Genomic DNA, 21205 nt, shown 5'->3' on the forward strand with positions numbered 1-21205 from the left:
CAGTTGAGACATGGAAAACATCCAAGTCCAACCTGCGTCAATGTGCTCTGTCTGTTCTTTTTTATAGAACCAACATCCGCCCTAACTAGCTGATCACGTATACTCTTGGGTCTGCGATATGAAAAGAGCGGAGGAGACTTGAATTCGGAAACATTCCAAATACAAACGCCCAAGATGTTCCAATGGCGTCTGAGGATTTTTGAAATATAAGTGCTCAATTCAGTGTAAGTAGAGATGAATGGAATTCTAGATACCCTCTTCTTTGATCGAAGTATCTTTCCTATCATGTTGTCTCACCTTGTCTCTCTGCGATTTAAGTAACCTATGTGGGTAACCACGTTGTAGAACCTTATCAACCATAGAGTTCAAAGTGGTGTCCAGTATACTTTCATCGGACACAATATGTTTTGCTCTCAGAAACTGTGAATAGGGAAGATGTCTCACCATTGTTCTAGGATGACAACTATTGTACCGTAATATGGTGTTTCTATCTGTAGGTTTAACATAGAGCTGGTATCCAAAAACTGCACTTCTTCTTTGGAATAAACCAACGTGAATTGCAATACTTTGTCTGCACTGTTCAGTGCTTGATGAAAATCCCTCAGTACCTGTCCAAATGAGGAAGATGTCATCAATGTATCTCCACCACCTCAGAACATGTCTGAAGTGGTGGGACACATAGACAGCATCCTCCTCAAAACATTGCATAAAAATATTTGCATTATTCGGGGCCACGTTTGACCCCCATGGCCTCGCCCCTTTGTTGGTCATAATATGTATCATGAAACACAAAATAATTATATCTCAAGATGATACCCAAAAGAGATATAGGATGAAGAGGACATTTCTAACATCCTAGTAATGGCTTGTATACCCTTATCATGGTCAATGGAGGTATACAAAGAATTTACATCAAAGGAAGCCAAAATCATAGTTTAAACGTGACAAATCAATCTCTTGTATTTTACATAAAAAGTTGGTTGTGTCCTGTATATATGAGGACCCTCCCAAAGCAAAATTACGTAATGTTTTGTCAAGAAAAATAGCAATGTGGCTGAAGAGAGAGTCTGACCCCGACACAATAGGACGTCCAGGAGGGTCAGCACGTAAATAACAGGGGTGACGGGATGCATCACCGTAAGGTGGTCTGCAAGGTCAGAGTCAATTATCCCCGTCAACATTGCATCTGACAAAATATGTTTAACCCTTTCGCTACCAGCGCCATACAAGCATGACACCCGCTCGCGCATGCAGCGGGCGTCATGGCCGGCAAGTCTCCTGCGGCTAATTACCGCAACCAGCAATAATGCCGATCGCGGCAATCAAATGCTTTAGATGCCGTGATCAAGTGAGATCACTGCACCTGAATTCGCAAAAACCGTGCGGTCTCACGATGTCCCGTGTGGCCAATCGGGACTTCAGTACATGCGCTGAATGCTCCGAATCTCTACGAAGAAATTCAGAGCATTAATGGTGCAATTCTTATTTTGGCCACCAGATGGCAGGCCAACATAAGAAATGAGCAAAATGCAAAGAAATTGTTATTTTTTAAATCACTAAAAGATCAAAACGAAAAATTCTAAAACATCATTTTATGAGCCTTAAAATGATAATAAAAAATTGAAAAAATATATAAAAAATATAAAAATTTAAATCGCCCTCCTTTCCGTATGATAAAAAAAACTAAATAACAATAAATATAAACATCCTGGGTATCACCGCAAAATAAAAAAAAAACGGCGAATGGCGTAACGGAAAAAAGGGTCAAAATGGACGATTTGGCATTTTTTCATTGCTTCTCTTACCCAATTTTTTTTTATATAATGTGATCCAAAAGTGATGCACACTCCATGGTATCAATAAAAACTATGAATTGTCCCGCAAAAAATGAGCCTCTAAACAGCTCCGTAGACATGAGTATAAAAAGTTATGGGAGTCAGAATATGGTGATGTAAAAAAAAAAAATTCTCAAACTTTTAATTTATTTTTACACTATTTACACATAAGAACCCTATACATATGGGTATCGTTGTAATCGTACTGACCCAGAGAATGAAGGGCATGGGTCGGTTTTGCCGTAAACACTGTGGGAACAAAACACGTAAAACGGTGGTGGGATTGCATTTTTTTTGTCCCAATTCCACCCCATTTGTAATTTTTTTTTCCCGCTTCCCACTACAATTCATGCCATAATTAATCCAAAACAATGATAGAAATGGCTGCAGCTCTCACCTCTGACTTTAAATCCACGAAGCACGGAAATAAGGCCAGAACTGGGCCTAATAGGATATCCAATAGAAAGAGAGAATCCAGCTTCTTGTGGAGTAAAAAATAGTTCTTTATTGGCTCATCGTATAAAATCCACCAAAATCACAGGAAAAAGGGGCAGTAACATGTTTCGGGCTACAGAATCCGGCCCTTCATCAAGACATAACACACATATTAAAACCATTCCTTTTTATGTAGCACAAGGTCCAACCCCCTCTGATCAGCTAAGTGTCCGCACCTGGAGCCTGGAATGGGAACCACTCAGCGGTCCAGGGGAGGAGATCCAGCATCACAGGTGACGCATACATACACGTAATGAACATATCTTAGTTGTATTGCAGAGTGAGGTCATGTTTTCTATTTAACCCCTTTGGCATGCATCCCCTGTGCACAAAACGCAGATGCGTCACCTCTGTGAACAGTGGCAAAGTGGAAAGTCGCTGCCGATACATCGCGAGGAATGTTTTCTGATCCGTATTTTCAGCTCATTTACAGTGCATCCAGCATATTGAACTTTACAGATTCTGCATGTAATAACGTACACCACAAACTCCGTATTACAGTTGATATACTGTTTTAGAGCGTATCTGTTGTTATTCACTGTAGATGTGACCTCCTTAGTGACACACATGTATCGGCAGCAAATGCATTTCTTACTTCCACATTTATAATTGCCAGTAGTTTTTGGCCAGGAACATGTCCGAGGAAGGGTATCAGTAAACAGGATGGGGCTGAGTTTTTTTCCCCACCGTAGGTGCTTTCTTGGATATGACCTGATACCCGCAGACACCACATCTCTCCACTCCTCATCGTAATTGAGGACAGAGAGATGTTTGCGGATAATCCTGCAGATGTGTGGATATTCTCTACTGTAGTTAGTAATAAAAACAGTAGGTTTTTTTGTCCTCCTCAGCAAGGTCTTGACTTTTTTGACATCTATAGGATTTTTTCAAGGTCTGAGGAAAGATCAGAGATTCCCTATCTTTCAATCTGGCAAACTCAACGCCTTTATTAATGTTCTGGAGTGTATAGCCTCTGCTCAGGAGTCTCTGTGTAATGATCTCTGTTTCTTTTAAGAACAACCCCTCTGTAGAGCAATTACGTCTAGCTCTAATCATTTCCCCCTTCGGTATGTTATTTATGACATGCGGTGGGTGGCAGGAGGAGGCAAGAAGAATGGTGTTCCCAGATGTCTTTTTTTCTAAAGGTACAGGTAGTGACCAATCCCTCAGAGGTCCGATTCCAAATGTAAATCAAGAAAATGTATTTTAGCTGAATCGCTAATATAAGTAAGTTTAATGGAATCTGTACAGTTATTAAGATACTTGATGCACTGGGTCACCTTATTCCCCCTCCCCCCGCCAAACCCACAGCATCTCATCTATAAAACGTCCATACCATTTAATGGAGCCAGCAAAGGGGTTGTCATCAAGAAACAGAAAATGTCGCTCCCACCACGCCATGTATATGTTTGCAATAGATGGTGAGTGTTTGGCCCCCATTGAAACACCCGACATTTGGAGATAGTATTTCCTATTGAACATGAAGAAATTATGTCTGATCAGAAAATCCACACATATGCACAAGAAATCCTGCAGTTCCACAGTATAGTCGCTATAGTGCGTCAGAAACCATTTAAGAGCCACAATGGCTGAATCCTGAGGAATGTTAGTATATAGTGCGGTAATATCAGCCGCAACCCAAATATATTCTTCACTCCACTTAAAGTTATAAAATTTCTGAAGCACTGTGCGACTATCCTTCAGATAACCAGGCATCAAAGGTATCAGTGGCTGTAGCAGGGAATCGGTCCATTCCGATAGTCTCTCAGAATAGGACCCGATGCCTGCCACAATCGGACGCATAGAGGGCGGGGAACCCGGTTTATGCACTTTTGAAAGTGCGTGAAAGATTGGTGTGGTCGCATGTTCCACATAAATATACTCCACTTTTTTTTGGGATAAAATTCCCAATCTTTGACAGCTCAGTAGACATAAGTATAAAAAAGTTATGGGGGTCAGAATATGGTGATGTAAAAAAAAAAAAAAAATTCTCAAAGTTTTAATTTCTTTTTACACTATTTACACATAAGAACCCTATACATATGGGTATCGTTGTAATCGTACGGACCCAGAGAATGAAGGGCATGGATCGGTTTTGCCGTAAACAAAACGCTGTGGGAACAAAACCCGTAAAACTGTGGTGCGATTGCAGGTTTTTTGTCCCAATTCCAGCCCATTTGTAATTTTCTTCCCGCTTCCCAGTACAATTCATGCCATAATTAATTAATTAGAAAGTACAACTTGTCCCGCAAAAAATAAGCCCTCATACAGCTATGTGACTGGAAATCTAAAAAAGTTATGGCTCACGGAAAATAGGGAAGAAAAATGAAAACGCAAAAATGAAAAAATAAAAAATTAAATTTGTGATCAGAATGTATACAGCGATAAACCTCCACATCATTAAGTTGCCTCAATATCTCTGTATAGATGTATTTCTGAGTATCCATGACTATCAGCGCACCTGCCTTTAGCAGAGGTAAGATTAGGATGTTTTAAATTAGACTTAAGCCTCTTTCACACTACTATATGGCTATTTTAGTGTTTTGCAGTCCGTTTTTTCACGGATCCGTTCCGTTTTTTTGTTTCCGTTTTGTTTCTGTTTAGTTGTCGTTCCGTTTTTCCGTATGGCATATACAGTAATTACATAGAAATGGCTGGGAATAACATTTTCAATAGATAGTTCCGCAAAAGACGGAACGGATACGGAAGACATACGGATGCATTTCAGTATGCATTCCGTTTTTTTGCGGACCCATTGACTTTAATGGAGCCACGGAAACGTGATTTGCGGCCAAATATAGGACATGTTATATCTTTGCACGGAACGGAGATACGTAATACATACGGAGTACATTCTGTTTTTTTTGCGGACCCATTGAAATGAATGGTTCCGTATACGGACCGCAAAAAACGGCCCGCAAATAGAAAAAAAGGCCTTAGAGTGCATGGATTTAAGTTCCTCTATTAGATTTAACCGCAGAGATATAGGCATCTATAGCAGGTACATTTAGAACAGGATTAACATTGCTCTTGTTAGACAGGTTGAGCATCCCCAGGGAGAGTTCACTCAGCTGGGGCTGCTCAACCCGATCTTTGTCACTGAATCAGATCTTTAATTTTAGAGATTAAAAAAAGCAGCTAAATCAAACCAGTTAATACCACATTTTTCGCCCTATAAGACGCACCGGCCCATAAGACGCACCTAGGTTTTTGGGGAGGAAAATAAGAAAAAATATATTTTTAACCAAAAGGTTTGCTTTTGGTGGGTTTGGAACTAATGGTGGTCTGTGGATGGCACTATTACTGGGGATCTGTGGATGACGGACACTGTTATGGGGGGATCTGTGGATGACGAACACTGTTATGGGGGGATCTGTGGATGACGGACTCTGTTATGGGGGGATCTGTGGATGACGGACACTGTTATGGGGGGATCTGTGGATGACGGACACTGTTATGGGGGGATCTGTGGATGACGAATACTGTTATGGGGGATCTGTGGATGACGGACACTGTTATGGGGGGATCTGTGGATGACGGACACTGTTATGGGGGGATCTGTGGATGACGGACACTGTTATGGGGGGATCTGTGGATAATGGACACTGTTACAGGGGGGATCTGTGCCTGGCACTGTTACAGGGGGGATCTGTGGCTGGCACTGTTACAGGGGGGATCTGTGCCTGGCACTGTTACAGGGGGGGATCTGTGGCTGGCACTGTTACAGGGGGGGATCTGTGGCTGGCACTGTTACAGGGGGGGATCTGTGGCTGGCACTGTTACAGGGGGGATCTGTGGCTGGCACTGTTACAGGGGGGGATCTGTGGCTGGCACTTTTACAGGGGGGGATCTGTGGCTGGCACTGTTACAGGGGGGGATCTGTGGCTGGCACTGTTACAGGGGGGATCTGTGGCTGGCACTGTTACAGGGGGGGATCTGTGGCTGGCACTGTTACAGGGGGGATCTGTGCCTGGCACTGTTACAGGGGGGGATCTGTGCCTGGCACTGTTACAGGGGGGGATCTGTGGCTGGCACTGTTACAGGGGGGGATCTGTGGCTGGCACTGTTACAGGGGGGGATCTGTGGCTGGCACTGTTACAGGGGGGATCTGTGGCTGGCACTGTTATATATGTGCCATCCACAGACCCCCCCCCACCCCATAACAGTGCCATCCACAGACCCACCCAGCCCATAACAGTGCCATCCACAGACCCCCACCCCTTAACATCCACTGATGTTATCCACAGATCCTCCCCCCCCCCCGCCCCAGTATACAAATATAAAATGTCCTATTCAATTAAAAATGATTACACATGCCCCCCAACTCCTAATAGTACCGTACATCCTAATAGCTTCTGTACAATTCCGGCAGGCAGGCCGGGCGGCCGGCGCGTCACTCACTGACGTCACTTGCCTGCGCCGCCTGCTTCATTCATAAAGTAGGCGGCGCAGGCACGTGACATCAGGGAGTTACGCTGCCGCCCGCTTGGCCTGCCTGCCGGCATTGTACAGAAGCTATTAGGATGTACGGTACTTTTAGGAGTTGGGGGGCATGTTTAATGACTTTTAATTGAATAAGACATTTTATATTTGTGCAGCACCGGCGGGGCGGGGCTATAGTACAGTGACTGCACCGCCCCGCCGCAATTGCTGGCCCCCAGCTCCTACCCCGCTTGCTCGTACATCGCAAACTGCGCTGTTAAACTGTCAGCATTCGCCCCATAAGACGCAGGGGCATTTTCCCACCATTTTTTTTTGGGGGGGGGAGTGCGTCTTATGGGGCGAAAAATACGGTAAATGCATTAGGACAAAACGATAGTCCCTTACTAAGAACACTCACTTGCATGTCGGTGAGCACCTTGGAGGATAAATTAATGACCGTCATTTCTTGGGCATTTAAGTTCTGCAAGATCCTGTTGTTGCGCAGTTTTCCTCCATCTCCGATGTGTACAACCTCCTCGCCGGGTTCGATGACGTCTTTCCTTTGTAGAGTCACTTTGTCCTCTAAATAAAAATTCACACTAGGCGCAGAACTCTGTACAGGATTCCTTTTCTTTCTTTTGGCATCTCTAAAATTCTGTTTTTTCGCATCCTCAGATTGCCAAGTGTAGATGGCACCTTTTTGGTATTTTATATGGTGAGTAATCGCTTATTCGCATAGGGCGTTGCACCCGCTTACTGCTATTATCTGTGCTGCCATTTTCTCTTATATTTTTTTATATAATAAAAAAAAAATATATATATATATATATATATATATATATATATTATATAATATATCTCTCTCTCAATTTAGTTAGTGCTAGTTTAGGTTTTTGAACCCATGCACCTGCCATCTGTGTGTGTGTGTGACCTGCACCTGGTCAGTACTGTCAATTACTTACTGACAGCTCAGGTAAATTTTATTATTTTTCATATCTTTCTTTTTTTTTTTTTTTTTTCATCATAAATTTTTATTTTAAATTCATCAAAAGCCCCCTCATGTGTGAAGTCACTGCATACACCCTCTGACACTTTTCACACTATGCACACCAATAAAAATAAAACTGTCCTGTCCATCCCAGAGAATGTGCTCAGCTAAAGAGGCATACGCGTATCTTACTTCTGGAGTCTGCTAGTGAGGGAGAAGAGGATGCCACGTCCCTCTACTCCTCTACCACCTCACTATCTGGTGAGGAGGAACACTTAAGAAGATGCCCCAGGAGAGGAGATGTAGTCCCCTCCCCTAGTGATCCCCTATGGACCACAGCCCTTGAGGACTATGAGTAGGTATGAGCGAATCGACTTCGGATGCTTCATCCGAAGTCTTTTCGCATAAAACTTTGTCTGAATGCTGTACGGAGAGAGATCACTCCATGCAGTTTTCAGAATGTTTTGGCTCTGAACTCGGAGCCAACCTTGGTACCGAACTCTGGTTTGGGTCCAAGGTACCACCTGGAACCAAACCCAAGTTCGGTACAAAGTTTTTTTTACAGTAGAAACTAATTACCAAAATTATTACCCAAAGTCTCGTGAGACTTCGCAAAGTAATGAATTCGGCTCATCGGAGACTATACATTCTAATACTGTACGGAGTATACATTCAAACAAAGTTTTGTGTGAATCAACTTTGGATGAAGCATCCGAAGTCCATTTGCTTATCCCTAATTATGAGCCCCAAATTTGTGGGAAACTCTGGAATCCAGATTGACTACACTGGCTTCTTAATCTTTTTCTCTGAAGATTTAATAAATTCTATGCTGACACAAAAAATGTATACACCCAGCTGTTTATTGCCCCAAACTCCATATCCTCATATGCAAAACCCTTTGGTTGGACCTCAGTAAATGAAGCCAAGATTATGAAGTTTTGGGGGATCGTACTGTATATGGGCCTTGTCAAAAAACCTGAAATGAGAAAATATTGGAGTTCAGATGTCTTGTACTGCACTCCAATTTACAATATGGTCGCGTGCTGCACAAGATTTGAATCCAATTTGAAATTCCTACATTATGATAACGCACATTGTCCACCCCCATCCCTCCTAATGACCCACAATTTGACCATCAATTCAAAATTAGACAATGTTCTGGAGCACCTCAACTCCAAATTTACAGAGGTGTTCACCCCAGAAAACGAAATTGGCATAGACGAGTCCCTTGTACATTTTTAAAGGAAGGGTTAAATTCCACCAGTACCTGCCCAGCAAGCGGACACGGTACAGAATTAAAATGTACAAGCTGTGCAAGAATTCCTCTGGGTACACCTATTGATTCTGGGTTCAAGAAGGGAAAGACTCACTGATTGACTCCCCCGGCTTGATGTTAGTGGGAAGATGGTGTGGAATTTACTGCACCCACTGCTGGATAAGGGTTACCACCGCTGTGTGGATAACTATTATACCAGCCCCCCTATTCGTTTCCCTAAGAGCCAGAGGTACTGTGGCTTGTGGCACAGTATGCAAAAATCAGAGAGGCCTCCCTAGCTCCCTGGTAGGGCAGGTACGCCGAAAAGGCAGCAAGACTTTTAGCTTTGAGAACATGCTGGCGGTTAGGTACAAGGACAAGAGGGATGTCCTTGTACTGACCACCATTCACACTAACGCCAGTTCTCCTGCCTGAGTGTGAGGTACCACTACCAGTGTCTACAAGCCAGACTGGAGGGGTTGATCTATCTGATCAAGTTCTGAAGCCCTACAGTGCCATGCGTAAAACTAAGGTGTGGTACAAAAAGATGGCTGTATGCATTGTACAGATGGCACTGTACAATGCGAACACTTTACATCGAGCTGCAGGTCACACAGGAACTTTCCTTCAGTTCCAAGAGGTGCTCATCAAGTCTTTAATTTTTCAAACTCAGGAAGGGGAGGGCCCGAATACTTCACCTATGTTGTACCAGGACAGCATTTCCCTGGTGAAGTCCTACAAACAGCAAGAAAGTGAAGGACCCAAAAAAGATGCCAGGTTTGTTACAAAAGGGTAATTTGAAAGGACACCATTTATCAGTACGACACCTGCTCTGATAAACCTATCCTCTGTATAAAGGATTGTTCCGAACCTAGCACTCATCCATGGATTATTAATTTCATCCTTTATGCTCCCTGTAATATTTTCACTTTATATTTCTGATTTAGTCCACCTCGCTTGCATATCCGGTTTTCAACAACTACTACGTATTTTCTGTGAGACACGGTTAGGTCAAAAGTGCCCTTTTCATCCATTTTAAATGTTTGTAAAGGGGGGTCACTTTCCAAAATGGGGTCACTTCTTGGGGTTTTTAATTTATATTTATATTTCTCTAACTGACCACTGGGTAAATGTAGTTGTGGTTGGGCCTGAGGTGGAAAACAGTTCAGCGCATGTCCTACCGCTGCTGAGGATTGCTAAACGTTTCAGCGTAACACATACACCACCAACTTCAGCACTCTTCTGTTTTGGGGGAAAACCCCACACTGCGCAGGAGCTCTGGACGGGCATGGAAGTGGTTGGTGCCGCTGAGCCTCAAGTCTGGCCTGGTGGTGTGCAATAACAGGCGAAATCTTGTAGCACCTCTGGGCCTAGCCGGTTTAAGGCACATCCCTTGCCTGGCTTATGTGCTAAATTTGGTGGTGAAAATTTTCCTGAAGAATTACCCCAATATGTAAGAGCTGCTGCAGAAAGAGAGGACAGTCTGTGCGAGCTTTTGGCGTTCTCACCCTGCTTCTGCTTGCCTGTCTGCGCTACAGCACGACTTATGCATTTCCACTCAACACCTCATATGTGACGTACCCACAAGGTGGGACTCCACCTTGCACATGCTGGAGAGACTGCAGTAGACACTGCGGAACAGCACCACTTCACAACAAACGAGGACCTCCATGCGAGACGTTTGTGCCTTGTTACGCTGTTTCGAGTACTTCACCATCATGGCCAGCGCCAAAGACACCATAATCAGCGTTGCTATCCTACTTCTATGCATCCTTGAAAGAACTGTTTGGGTGATGATGGATGAAGAGGAGGAACAGGGATAATTTCCACAGTTATCAGGCCTTTTGTCCACAGGTGGCTTGGAGGGTGGGTTCCAGCACCAACAGCGGCCAGGTACACAGCGGTCTAGCCAGGGCACAGTTTTGGAGGAGGAGGAACCATGTTCATAGCTGGGTGGCACCCAAATCCGCTTGCGTGCATCAATGGAGCGTGGCTGGGGAATACAGAGGACACAGACCATACACCTCCCATCGAGGACAGCTTGTTGTTACCTCTGGGCAGCCTAGCGCACATGAGCGAGTACATGCTGCAATAACATCGTTACCAGTGCTGATTACTGGGTGGCCACCCTGCTGGATCCTCGCTACAAGGACAGCATGCTGTCCTTCCATTACTGGAGTGTGATCAGAAGATGCGGGAGTACAAACGCATGCTGGTAGACGCACTACTGATGGTGTTCCCACCTGACAGGGGGGGGCTCAGTGGAAGCAAGAGAAGTAGGATGAAGTTGCCAACACAGCTATGGCACCACCAGCACCTCAACAGAGATGGTTAGCATGGCCGAAATGTGGAAAAGCTTTGTCAGCACGCCACAACATCCAGCACCACCATCTGATACGGACCGTCTTAGCATGAGGCAGCGTTTTAGTAACCTGGTATGTGTGCACACGTCTGCACGTACTGAGTGATGGGTTTCCCCTCATATAACTTCTTGGTCTCCAAATTGGACACATGGCCTGAGCTTGCCCTTTACGCTTTGGAGGTGCTGGACTGACCTGTGGAAAGTATATTGTCCAACATTGACAAGCTCACATTCATCGAAATAAATCAGGCATGGATCCCAGAGGACTTGTCCGTAACTTGGGCAGTGTACAGAAGTATACCGGCTGCACCCAGCCATTGTTATACTCCAGCGCAGTTTGTGCGTTCTCTTTGCCACTTCCCAATGTTTTGGGGCCTCCATAAACAAATTTAAAAAAAATGGTTGCCTCTTCCACCTACATGGCCATGTAGACATCGGACCTCCACCTCCTGGCTCAGGATTATTATTTCTTATATTGGCAGAGTAGAGAAGTTTGGCAGATGCACCCAAAATTTGGCTTTAGGTCACAAACAGAATTAACAAAAATAATACAAACATTGTTGGCTTCTTACTCCACCTCTTCCACCTATACCGTCACTTCTACAGCCTCCTGAACTCCCTACTGTACTTGGACCTTCGCCTCCTGGTTGGTTAAAGGGCCCAGGAAACTGTCTGTTGGCCACAGTGGTGTGCCTAAGGTGTTTGGCACCCGAGGCGGTCCTTTCTCTGACACCCGCCAATGCTTTAAAAAAGTGTGCCCCTTTACAGTAGTATTGCCCTCATTGCACAACATTCACAGTAGTTATGTCGCAGATATGTGCCCCCTAATACTAGCCTCATTGTGTCCCCTCACGGGAGTTATGCCCACATTATGCTCCCCTCAGAGTAGTTATGCCCTCGCTGTACCCCTTACACAGTGGTAATGCACATTGTACCTCCTTCATAGCAGTAATACCCTCTGTGCCCCCTCTGTGTTAATAAAACAAAAAAACTATAACTACTCATCTTGTCCTGTTCTTGATGCTCACTTCCAGCGTTCTCCTGCAGACACAGATCACTCTGCAGCACTGTGTGAGAAGAGCACAGGCAGATTCCCATGCTGCAAGCAGTTTTCCCTCTAAGCTGCGCGGGTGAGTAGGCAACGCAGCAGTTATTGTGCCCCTGCTCAGAAGTTTAAGAAGTCTGCTCAGCGGCCGCTCACTCTGCTTCCAAAAAATGCCCGCACTCATGATGAGTCTGACTTCTTCAAAACTTCCTCCTGTGCGGCTCAGCGGGGCGCCGCCTACCACATATTCCCACGCTATTGCTGCCTCCTCCTTTTTCTGACCATTGAGGAGGAGCAGCGGCAGTGTACAGGGAGAGGTAACATGTTGGCGCTGCCATCTTAGAAGCTAGACTCTGTCCTGAGACTGAGAGCTGCCTGCTACAGAAGTATGCTAGGAACAGACCTGGAGGGCATGCTGCTGCAGAACACAAGGGGTGAAACCACTGGCAGGAACACACCATCCCATCCCAGTGATAGTCCAACTATGTACAGCCTATACCTATACAGTCTACTCTACACCTATGTACAGCCTATACAGTCTACACCTATGTATAGCTTATATCTATTTACTGCCTATGCCTATGTACAGCCTATACAGTCTACACCTATGTACAGCCTATGCATATAGTCTGCACCTCTATATAATCTATACCTATATACAGCCTATGCCTATAGACAGCCTTCACCTAAATACAGCCTATACCTATATACAATCTCTCATTGCTTCTGGCACCCCCCTGACAGCGGGGGAACGAGGTGAGAAAGGATGCTTGATATGCATTAGATGTGGAGTCAGTATTGGCCATGGCATATGATGGGTTAATCTGATTGGAGCCATCTATGATCCTAGTGGGCAATGGTGTAATGTTGAGGGCATAGGTCTTGTCACCATGCCAATAAAGAGTAGCGTGGTCCAATCGTAGTGAATAGCGTCACAGCCAGGGAGAAGGTTAGCTTTTTATTTTCTCCCTGGCTGTGATGCACTCAGCTGCGATTGAGAAACAGGGCAGTCTCCTCCTCCCTGTACCGATGATATTAATTTACATACCAGGCGGGAAAAGTAAACTAGTAAGCATTCTCACATCCCTTCACTAGTCCCTACACAACCCCCTACTTATTCGATAATGTCTGGACCCATAAAAGGTCCTCTTTAACTATCTTTTATAGGGACGGACTGATAACACATGGAAAGGGAGAAGATAATAACAGAAACCCCTATAATGGAACAATCATAAAATAAAATAAACTTTCTGTCTGGACTTTCATTTCACATTTTTATGCTTTTTTTTTTCATTCAGTATGTGGTGATGAAAATTTGTCTCAATAATCCAGGAGCACTTATCATAAATTATTATTTTTTCCTTAAGTTCCTCAATTTGCATAAAACATTTTATGAACTTTTTAATAATTTATCTCAATAACAACAGATTTAAAACCCGCAGAAACATCTATGATATAAAGGTATATATAAGCAGAATTCAATCTGGGTTTTTGCTTTACACTTTTGTCTTCTATATCTAATTTTTACTGTGTGTCAGAAAATCCATAGATCGGCCAAGAGCAAATATTTTGTCCTAAAAATTGATCAATTGGAATAAAGGATCATGTATTTTTAAAATATCTATAAAATTGAGTCAATGGTGTAATGAAGGATTAATCAGTCAGGAGAAATCCAAGCAGATACCCAAAAGAGGTCTTCATTCTCAGAATCAGTGATGAAGCCACAGATATCTGAGAGCATTGCACCCACGCGATAAAAACTGAACGCGATCGCAGGCAAAACTGAATGACTTTGCCTGTGAAATAATGCAATTTTCACTGAACGCATCCGAACACGCTCGTCTGCAATGGGCCTTACAGATGTTAAATAGGAGTGTGAACAATAGGTCTCTACTCTGCAAAAACAATGTGTAAATGAAGGACCATCTCAGGAGGCCAGATAATGCTAAACTGGTTGATGAGAAGGTGTGGCCATTATTATTCCATTGTATGTGGTAATAGGGGAAGCCAGATCTGATGATGAAAGGTATCATTGATTATGAAGGTGGGACTGGGTGTCTGGGGGTAAGAGGAGGAGCAGATAGTTATCGCCACCAAAGGGGTATAAAAGACACAAGCATGGCTCAGAAATCTGGAATTTAACAATGGCATTTACTCAGATCACTGACTTGCTGAGGAGAAGACACTGATTGGAGATCAAGTCCTGAGTGTGTGGAGGGTCCATGTCTGGTTAGTGTCACTGAACTGACTGTAAGTGGAAGGAATTATAAGATATTGTAATCTGTGCTGTGTATAGGTACTATGGGGGTCATTTATGATTAGATATACTCCACTTTTTGGCATATATCTGTTGCAGATTCGGTCGCGAAGGGGATTTGCGGTCAAATATGCAACTTCTTCCCATTCCATGCCACGTACGCCAGTTCGAAAAAAGCGGTCAGGTAAAGGGGGTTTGATTTATCATTTTCTTCGCCAAGTTTTTGGAATTGAAAAAGATCTAAATCTATACTAGCAAGGGAGCTGATGTACATATTAAGACTGGTAGGAGCGCCAGTGCAGGGGGTATTAAGATCGGCATCTAAAAAGACACTCTTAATAAATGACCCTATATGTCATATTTGTCTGTAATGTCTCTTGTGTATGTCTCCATGTATATCTCCATATAACTCCCATCATAACTGGAAACTGATTTTCAGGGAATAAAAAATGAAAATTCCAAAACAGAAAATGCCCAGTACTTTATGGGTTAATCAATGCATTTAATGTCTTATTGGCAGCTAATCTTTATAACTTTGGCACATTTCTTTTATAAATATAGTTACTTTCATGGTACTGACAGATATTTTATTTGTACTTTTTATGTGTATTTAAAAAAAAATAAAAGAACCTCTTTATCTAATAAAAATAATTACCTTTTCTAGGTGAAGGCTGAATGAGAAGCTTTCATAGACGTCAAATTTTATTTCCTTTTTATGAAGTAGAAGATCACAGATTACCAGTAACAGAGACTGTCTGAGATGTCTGCAAGCTCGGAATATGGGAAAGATTTTGAAAATAAATCAAACCTTTTTATTCACAAGGAAATTAACAACGATGACCATCCATTTTCATATTTACAAAGTGAAAAAACATTGATATCCTGTTTTGTTGAGCATCAGAGAAAACACAAAGGAGAGAAGCCATACTCATGTTCAGAATGTGGGAAGTGGTTTAGTCGTAAAAATAATCTTGAGACTCATAAAAGAATTCACACAGGAAAGAAGCCATATTCTTGTACAGAATGTGGGAAGTTGTTTATTCGTAAAGAACATCTTGAGACACATATGAGAATTCACACAGGAGAGAAGCCATATTCATGTACAGAATGTGATAAAAAATTTACTTTGAAAGCACATCTTGTTAGACATCTCCGAACTCACACAGGGGAGAAACTATTTTCTTGTCCTGAATGTGATAAGTGTTTTAGTCATAAACACAGTCTTCAGATACATCAGAAAATTCACACAGGAGAAATACCACTTTTATGTCTTGAATGTGGCAAAGGTTTTAGAGATAAATCAAGTCTTGTGAAACATCAGAGATTTCACACAGGAGAGAGGCCCTATTCTTGTCCTGAATGTGAGAAGAGTTTTAGTTGTAAATCGAGTCTTGAGAAACACCAGAGAATTCACACAGGAGAGAAGCCATTTTCATGTACAGAATGTGGGAAATGTTTTACTGAAAAATCAAGTCTGGTGAATCATCTAAGAGTTCACACAGGAGAGAAGCCAAATGCATGTACAGAATGTGGGAAATGTTTTAGCCATAAATCAAGTCTTTTGAACCATCAGAGAATTCACAAGGGAGAAGACGTATGTGTGTAAAGTCCAGAGCAAAAAATACCAGATATCAGGACTTGTGGCACATCAGAGGGCTCAGTGAGGTGGCAGTCCACTGAAATGTTTAAATTGTTAGAATTTGGCAGGTGGGGAGCTCCATTTCAGGACCTGCTGCCTAAGGACAATTTCTCATATAGAACGTAACGTAAAGGTGTTTTCTAGGACTAGATAAATAGCTACTTTCACTGTCCTTAAGTTGAGTAAAGTATTGGAATCCTGCCACATTTACTATAATAAAGCAAAACTACAATATCAGACATAACCTATAGACAGGTGTTTTTCTGTTTCTCAAAGAAAGTAGCCACAATTTTCCGGTCGTCTGTTAGCGTATCGTATAAATGACTAGTTTTAGGGAATATTTTTTCCACAAAACTAAGAAAATTTCAATCTGCTCAGCTGCTTCTGCTGTATAACTTGCTGCCTATAGATTGCATTAAATTATCTGGTGGCAGGTTCTCTATAAATATCTGGCTATAATACAGAAAACTATTACAGCTACAACCAAATTCAACTGGGTTTGGACTAAATGGGCTGCATCCCAAAATCCTATTATGAGATTAAAGTAAGGCTATTTTCACACTACCGTTCAGAGCGGGTCCATCTAATGTCTGCTCAGACGGATCCGCTCCTATAATGCAGATGTTTGTATCCGTTCAGAACGGATCCGTCTGCATTCTAACTTAGAAAAAATTCTAAGTGTGAAAGTAGCCTGAACGGATCCGTCCAGACTTTACATTGAAAGTCAATGGGGGAGCCATATAGTGTCATTGAGCCATATAGTGTCATCTTCAAACGGATCCGTCCCCATTGACTTACATTGTAAGTCTGGACGGATCCGCTTGCCTCCGCACGGCCAGGCGGACACCCGAACGCTGCAAGCAGCGTTCAGGTGTCCGCTTGCTGAGTGGAGCGGAGGCTGAACGCTGCCAGACTGATGCATTCTGAGCGGATCCGCATCCACTCAGAATGCATTAGGGCTGGACGGATGCGTTCGGGGCCGCTTGTGAGACCCTTCAAACGGAGCTCACGAGCGGACACCCGAACGCAGGTGTGAAAGTAGCCTAAGGCTACTTTCACACTCGCGTTGATCCGTTCAGATAATACAACCGTCTGCATCCATTCAGAACAGATCCGTTTGTATTATCTTTAACATAGCCATGACTGATCTGTCTTGAACACTATTGAAAGTCCATGGAGGACGGATCCATTTTGTAGTGTGCCAGATTGTGTCATAGAAAACGGATCCGTCCCCATTGACTTACATTGTGTGTCAGAACGGATCAGTTTGGCTAAGTTTCGTCAGACGGACACCAAAACGCTGCAAGCAGCGTTTTGGTGTCCGCCTCCAAAGCGGAATGGAGACAGAACAGAGGCAAACTGATATATTCTGAGCGGATCCTTTTCCATTCAGAATGCATTAGGGCAAAAATGATCTGTTTTGGACCGCTTGTGAGAGCCCTGAACAGATCTCACAAATGGAAAGCCAAAACGCCAGTGTGAAAGTAGCCTAAGAAGATTTGTCTTCATATATAGCTCCTTGAATTGCTTTCCTATGTTTTGTTTTCTCTTTATTTTCTTTCTTTCTTCTATTCTGTTTGTAGAAGTTCAGCGGTCAGACTTTATTCAAGAGACCTCCCAAATGCATGAATGGACTTGAGAAATATGTTTCATTTTAAATCTCCTGCTCTATATTCACCTGATCATTAATTTGAATTAATAAAATTTGTATTTGATAAAAAATGTTTGGATTTAATAAGATATTTAAAAAATACACAAGATAGATGGCACTTGGTAAATGAGTATAAGGAGGCGGGTAGATAAATGCAAAAGGAACTTAATGTGTAAAGATAAGTGGAGGATGAGATGCCCAACTGCTCGAAAGTATTCCTATTTTCCATACCAATACTCCAGAGAGTTAGCACAGGTTAATGCTCAAGGGTCAATGAGGGTTTTTTATTAGAGAGTACAATACTGCATGTTGGATATCTGAGTATGAGCCTCTGCCAGTTGAACGGTTACGAATAATTTGTTGAAAAACATACTTTTCATTGCAAACAGGCAAAAATATTACTATTGCTACTGGATCAGAAAGATAGAGCAAATGTCATAGATCCCATGCACCCCATAGATGGGAACTGCCCCCATTACACATGGCAGGAGAGTCTAGGACACATGTTCATGTCCTATATCTCCCACTCCACCATATTAAGGGGAACACGGATCATAGATGTCCTCCCAACATACTGTATGTCACAGTTCACACCTTATAAAGAAAGTTCTTCTGAGGAACCTAACAAAGTACGGTAGGTACAAATAGGTGGTAGATATGTGGCAGATACCGGATTAACCATGTCCCATGCTCGTCTGGATTATATATTGCATTACTTAAAATACAAACTACTACTTCAAATCAATTGTTGATTGATTGGCTGCGTCAAATTGTTTGACAGAGTAGGGAGGGGAAGCAAAGGCTGTGTTAACATTACTGTTTACAGATCTAGTTAGGCATGTGTGCGAAGTTTACTGTACTTGTTAACTAAACTAGTTGTGTTAGGCTGATGCCTTCAATTACTTTTTAACCCCTTCAACCCCGGGCCTGTTTTCACCTTCCTGCCCAGGCCATTTTTTGCAAATCTGACATGTCACTTTATGTGGTAATAACTTTAAAACGCTTTTACTTATACAGGCCATTCTGAGATAGTTTTCTCGTCCCATATCGTACTTCATGACACTGGTAAAAATTTGTAAAAAAAAATACATTTTTATTCATAAAAAAATACCAAATTTACCAATTTTTTTTTTAAATTTCCAAATTTAAATTTCTCTACTTTTAGAATAGTAATACCTCCAAAAATAGTAATTACTTTACATTCCCCATATGTATACTATGTTTGGATCATTTTGAAAATTACATTTTATTTTTTGAGGACGTTAAAAGGTTTAGAAGTTTGAAAGCAAATCTTGAAATTTTTCGGAAAATTTCCAAAACCCACTTTTTAAGGACCAGTTCAGGTCTGAAGTCACTTTGTGAGGCTTACATAATAGAAACCACCCAAAAATGACAATTTACAAACTTTAACCCTTTTAGGTGTTCCGCAAGAATTAATGGAAAATGGAGATGAAATTTCAGAATTTCACTTTTTTGGCAGATTTTACATTTTAATCCATTTTTTCCAGTAGCAAAGCAAGGGTTAATAGCCAAATCAAACTCAATATTTATTACCCTGATTCTGCAGTTTACAGAAACACCCTACAAGTGATCGTAAACGGCTCTACGGGCACACGGCAGGGCGCAGTAGGAAAGGAACGCCATATGGTTTTTGGAAGGCAGATTTAGCTGAACTGGTTTTTAGATGCCATGTCCCATTTTGAAGCCCCCCTGATGCACCCCTACAGTAGAAACTCAAAAAAGACCACATTTTGGAAACTACAGGATAAGGTGCCAGTTTTATTGGTACTATTTTGGGGTACATATGATTTTTTTATTGCTCTTCATTACGGTTTTTGTGAGGCAAGGTTTTGGCACCATTTTAATTTTTTTATTTTTAACAACATTCATCTGACAGGTTAGATCATGCACTATTTTTATAGAGAAGGTTGTTACGGACACAATGATATCAAATATGTCTACTTTCTATTATGTTTGTTTCAGTTTTACATAAAGCATTTTTGAAAACAAAAATTAGGTTTTTGTATCTCCATTTTATGAACGCCCTATTTATTTATTTTTTCTGCCGATCGTCTTGTGCAGGCGCTCGTTTTTTGCAGGAAGAGTTGTCGTTTTTATTGATACCATTTTTGGGTACATATGATTTTTTGATCATTCATTATTACACTTTATGGGGCAAGGGAACCAAAAAATTGGTTGTTTTGGCGCAGTTTTTATTTATTTTGACAGCGTTTACCTGAGGGATTAGGTCATGTGATTTTTTTTAAAGAGCAGATCGTTACGGACGTGGCAATACCTAATATGTCAACTTTTTCTTATTTAAGTTTTACACAATAATAGCATTTTTGAAACCGAAATAATGATATTTTAGTGTCTCCATTGTCTGAGAGTGATAGCGTTTTAATTTTGAGAATATTATTTTTTATTTTTTTATTTACGGTGTTCACCTGAGGGGTTAGGTCATGTGATATTTTTAGAGCTGGTTGTTACGGATGTGCCGATACCTAATATGTGTGTATATGTGTGTGTGTGTATATATATATATATATATATATATATATATATATATATATATATATATATTATAATTTTTTATTTTAATATTTTTTTATGTATTTCACTTTAGCACAATAATAGAAACATAGAAACATAGAATGTGTCGGCAGATAAGAACCATTTGGCCCATCTAGTCTGCCCAATATACTGAATACTATGGATAGCCCCCGGCTCTATCTTATATGAAGGATGGCCTTATGCCTATCCCATGCATGCTTAAACCCCTTCACTGTATTTGCAGCTACCACTTCTGCAGGAAGGCTATTCCATGCATCCACTACTCTCTCAGTAAAGTAATACTTCCTTATATTACTTTTAAACCTTTGCCCCTCTAATTTGAAACTGTGTCCTCTTGTGGTAGTTTTTCTTCTTTTAAATATGCTCTCTTCCTTTACCGAGTTGATTCCCTTTATGTATTTAAAAGTTTCTATCATATCCCCTCTGTCTCGTCTTTCTTCCAATAGTTTTGAAACAAAAAAATGTTTTAGTGTCTCCATGTTCTGAAAGCTATATATATATATATATATATATATATATTATTTTTTTTGGGCAATTGTCTCAGGTAGGGGCTAATTTTTTGCGGGATGAGGTGACTGTTTTATTGATACCATTTTGTGGGACATGCGCCTTTTTGATCGCTTGGTGTTGCACTTTTTGTGATGTAAGGTTACAAAAATGGCTTTTTAAAAAAAAAAATGTA

General features: G+C 41.8%; 1 protein-coding gene across 2 annotated transcripts in view; it reads left to right on the forward strand.

Moving 5' to 3' along the window:
• The window catches only part of LOC120993182 (gastrula zinc finger protein XlCGF52.1-like), a 30102-nt gene extending 13486 nt beyond the window's left edge, over positions 1-16616 (forward strand). Inside the window, exons 2-3 of one of the 2 annotated variants that reach the window (XM_040421743.1) lie at positions 68-224; positions 15324-16616. In XM_040421743.1, coding sequence (XP_040277677.1) covers positions 15420-16265 — 846 coding nt within the window. In that variant the 5' untranslated portion in view covers positions 68-224; positions 15324-15419 and the 3' untranslated portion in view covers positions 16266-16616. The remainder of the gene's footprint in view (positions 1-67; positions 225-15323) is intronic. The other variant, XM_040421744.1, reaches the window with a different exon arrangement.
• The last annotated feature ends 4589 nt before the right edge of the window (positions 16617-21205 follow it).

Source organism: Bufo bufo, chromosome 3 (assembly GCF_905171765.1).
Source record: "Bufo bufo chromosome 3, aBufBuf1.1, whole genome shotgun sequence".
Lineage (NCBI taxonomy): Eukaryota > Metazoa > Chordata > Amphibia > Anura > Bufonidae > Bufo > Bufo bufo.